Genomic DNA, 3,120 nt, shown 5'->3' with positions numbered 1-3,120 from the left:
GCAACTGCATCCTGGCCCATCCTCACCCTTCTGCCCCCAACCCTCACCTCCTTGTACCCCCAATATGTTTTTCCCAATAAAAAAAAATATTTAAATTAAAAAAAAATTGCAAATCATTTTTCACACAGATACAATTCTAAAAGCATGTGTTTCAAGAGTTACAGCCACCACCACCACCCTGGAGGCTTCCTTATCATCAGTAAGTATGTTTTAGCATGCATAAAGACAGAGATAAACATTTGAGAGTAAATATGTTCATAAAGATAGGCAGAAAGATACAAATGACAGAAAATGGTAGAACATTCCTGAAGCCTCCCAAATTCAAGCTCTTCTCTCTAAACAAGGTTAGGAGTGGTTCTGCAATTGAGTTAGAAACTGAAAAATTAACCAGTCAATATGATTCTCCATTTAAATTTTTTCCTTTGTTTCATGCAGGTTACTGGTATTTCAGTGGAAATATCAGAATCACCTAGATGGTTTATTAACATAGAATGCCTGGCTTCTCTGCCACGATTTCTAATTCAGGTGGTCTGGGGTAGGCCTGAGGATTCGTGTTTATTACAAGTTCCTTGGTGATATTACTTCTTTATTGCTGGTCCACAGACTGCAATGAAGAGCCGCCCTTCACAGTCAAGGTTACCTCGGCTTAAAAATCTCAAGGCTTGACAGCTAGAAGAGCCGCCGCCACGGTCTGGACGGTAGCGCGTGCCCGAGCTCTCTGCTTCCCCCGCCCGCCAGACCGAGGCAGCCGGAGCTCTACCCACGGCCCCAGCAACAACACTTAGAACAGTCCAATAAAAGAGACATGGCCGGGTGGAACGCCTACATCGACAACCTCATGGCGGACAGGATCTGTCAGGACGTGGCCATCGTGGGCTGTAAGGACTCACCCTCCATCTGGGCCGCTGTCCCCGGGAAAACCTTCGTTAACATCACGCCAGCTGAGGTTGGAGTTCTTGTTGGCAAAGACCGGTCAAGTTTTTTTGTGGATGGGCTGACACTTGGGGGCCAGAAATGTTCTGTGATCCGGGACTCACTGCTAGTGGATGGGGAATATACAATCGATCTTCGCACCAAGAGTACTGGCGAAGCACCTACCTTCAACCTTACTGTCAACGTGACTGCCAAGACGCTAGTCCTGCTGATGGGCAAAGAAGGTGTCCACGGTGGTTTGATCAACAAGAAATGTTATGAAATGGCCTCTCACCTGCGGCGTGCCCAGTACTGACCTCGTCTGCCCCTTACCTCACCACTCCCCACTGCTTTTGCACCCCTATCCTTCCCAAACACATACACCATTTTTATTTTTTTGGGCCATTACCCCACATCCTTTATTGCTGCCAAAACCATATGGGCAGGGGGCAGGACTGGATGGACAGATACCGCCCCCTACCCATACCCCTCCTGTGTGTGGTTCGAAACTTTTTTTTTGGGGTTTTTTTTTTCTGAATAAAAAAAGATTCTACTAAAAAAAACAAATCTCAAGGCTTTATCGCATTAGAATCTATAGATGGGAACAAAGTCACAGGAAAAAGTAAAGATGAGAATAGGTAATAAGGGGGAAAATAATGCAGAAAAAAGAAAAAAAAGGAGTGTAAGAAAGCAAAACACATCATATAAATAAGGATGACATAAAAGGCACCCAAACAAGGCACCCTAAAACCCACTTCTGAGGAGTTGAGTCTAAAAGCAACTCTCCATGGGGTTTCCAATGTTATAAATCCTTAGGATAGGATCTGTCCATCCTTCTCCCTCAGACTGCCTGGAGGATGCAAACTGCCAACATTTCACTTATCTGCCTGAACATGACATATATTACATACTACATTACCTGGCCTCCTTAAACAAGGTACATATCTGCATAAATAGTTTTGAGGGTTCTCTCAGTTATGCTTAATTATTCCTATCACCATTAGTGTAATTTTCTGTTATTTGAACCTAGGATTCCACACAAAGATTTGTCTTAGCATCCAAGGTCCCCAAAAGGGAAAGGGGGGGAACTGTATATATAACCAAAAGGCCATGTGAAACTCTCAGTAGAAATTGAATTTTAAAGGTCACCTGTGCAGGACACATAATCCTTCAATAAATCTCCATATCAATCTGAGAAAAGCACACTTAGGCCCTCACTAATCCTGCCAGCCTACATCTTAACTGTGTGTTATCACACCTACAAAGGATGGAGTTCTTAAGAGAGGTCAAAAAACTGACAACCTAACTGAAATTCGAAAAAAAACACTATGAAAGGCAAAAAAAGAGTTAGAATTCACTGAATCGCTATTAGAAGCCACTTGTTGAAAGAAAAACAGAGGTAAGATTTTTTTACCTCTCCTCTAACAATCTAAGTTCTTTGTAGGTACAGGCTAAAAGTTTAAATCTGTGAGAGGAAAAGGTAAATTAAAATTCTAACAAAGTATCATAACTCATAACTTTTACTATACTTCAAAAGGGTGAACCAGACTTTTCCTTCTTTATCAACAGTATATTAGAAAATCAACTACAAGAACATATCCAATGCCAGGGCAATTTAGCAGGTAAGATTTGTAACTTAAACAATTACTTTTTCCTCCAACTACTTGAGTTCTTCAGGTTCTAATGCTATTTAAAAAATCTGAGATCATATTAAATTACACACTGCATCCAAACAGGAGACATTAACCAAACACATCCACAGAGTGAATAAACATACATTAGATCCATGCCGGCCAAGAACTTCCCATTCACCACTGGTGACTGCGATTTCCTCTTTGACAGGACATTTGAAATCACCTAAAGAGAAATATAGTTATAATTCAATACTTTATATTGGACTATAAAAGATGAAACAATGAAAACTCTCCCCCACCTCTCCCAAAAAGCTGCATTAAAAAGCCCAAGTTATATCTGGGTTGATGAAAAGATTATGAAACCAGAGAGGTGATAGTTGCAGAACACTGCAAATATTCTAAATGTAGAATTGTTCACCTAAAAATGGTTAATTTTTATATTATGTAAATTTCACTTTGAGGGAAATAGCAAAAAATAAGGCCCCAGGAATAGATGGTATACCAACTGACATATTTCAGCTAACAGATGCTGCCCTGGATGTGCTCACCAAGTTGTACCAAGAAATCTGGAGAA

The 3,120-nt window shown here is 40.9% G+C and overlaps 1 protein-coding gene across 3 annotated transcripts in view; it reads right to left on the bottom strand.

Moving 5' to 3' along the window:
• Positions 1-3,120, bottom strand: part of DPP8 (dipeptidyl-peptidase 8) — a 59,164-nt gene that overhangs the window by 23,957 nt on the left and 32,087 nt on the right. For all 3 annotated transcript variants that reach the window (XM_006886652.1, XM_006886653.1, XM_006886654.1), the window contains one exon: positions 2,690-2,769. In XM_006886652.1, coding sequence (XP_006886714.1) covers positions 2,690-2,769 — 80 coding nt within the window. The remainder of the gene's footprint in view (positions 1-2,689; positions 2,770-3,120) is intronic.

Source organism: Elephantulus edwardii, unplaced genomic scaffold (assembly GCF_000299155.1).
Source record: "Elephantulus edwardii isolate Elephantulus edwardi_28Jun2011 unplaced genomic scaffold, EleEdw1.0 scaffold00050, whole genome shotgun sequence".
Taxonomy (NCBI): domain Eukaryota; kingdom Metazoa; phylum Chordata; class Mammalia; order Macroscelidea; family Macroscelididae; genus Elephantulus; species Elephantulus edwardii.
Note: the sequence above shows the minus strand (reverse complement) of the source record. Positions and strands in the feature narration are given on the sequence as shown.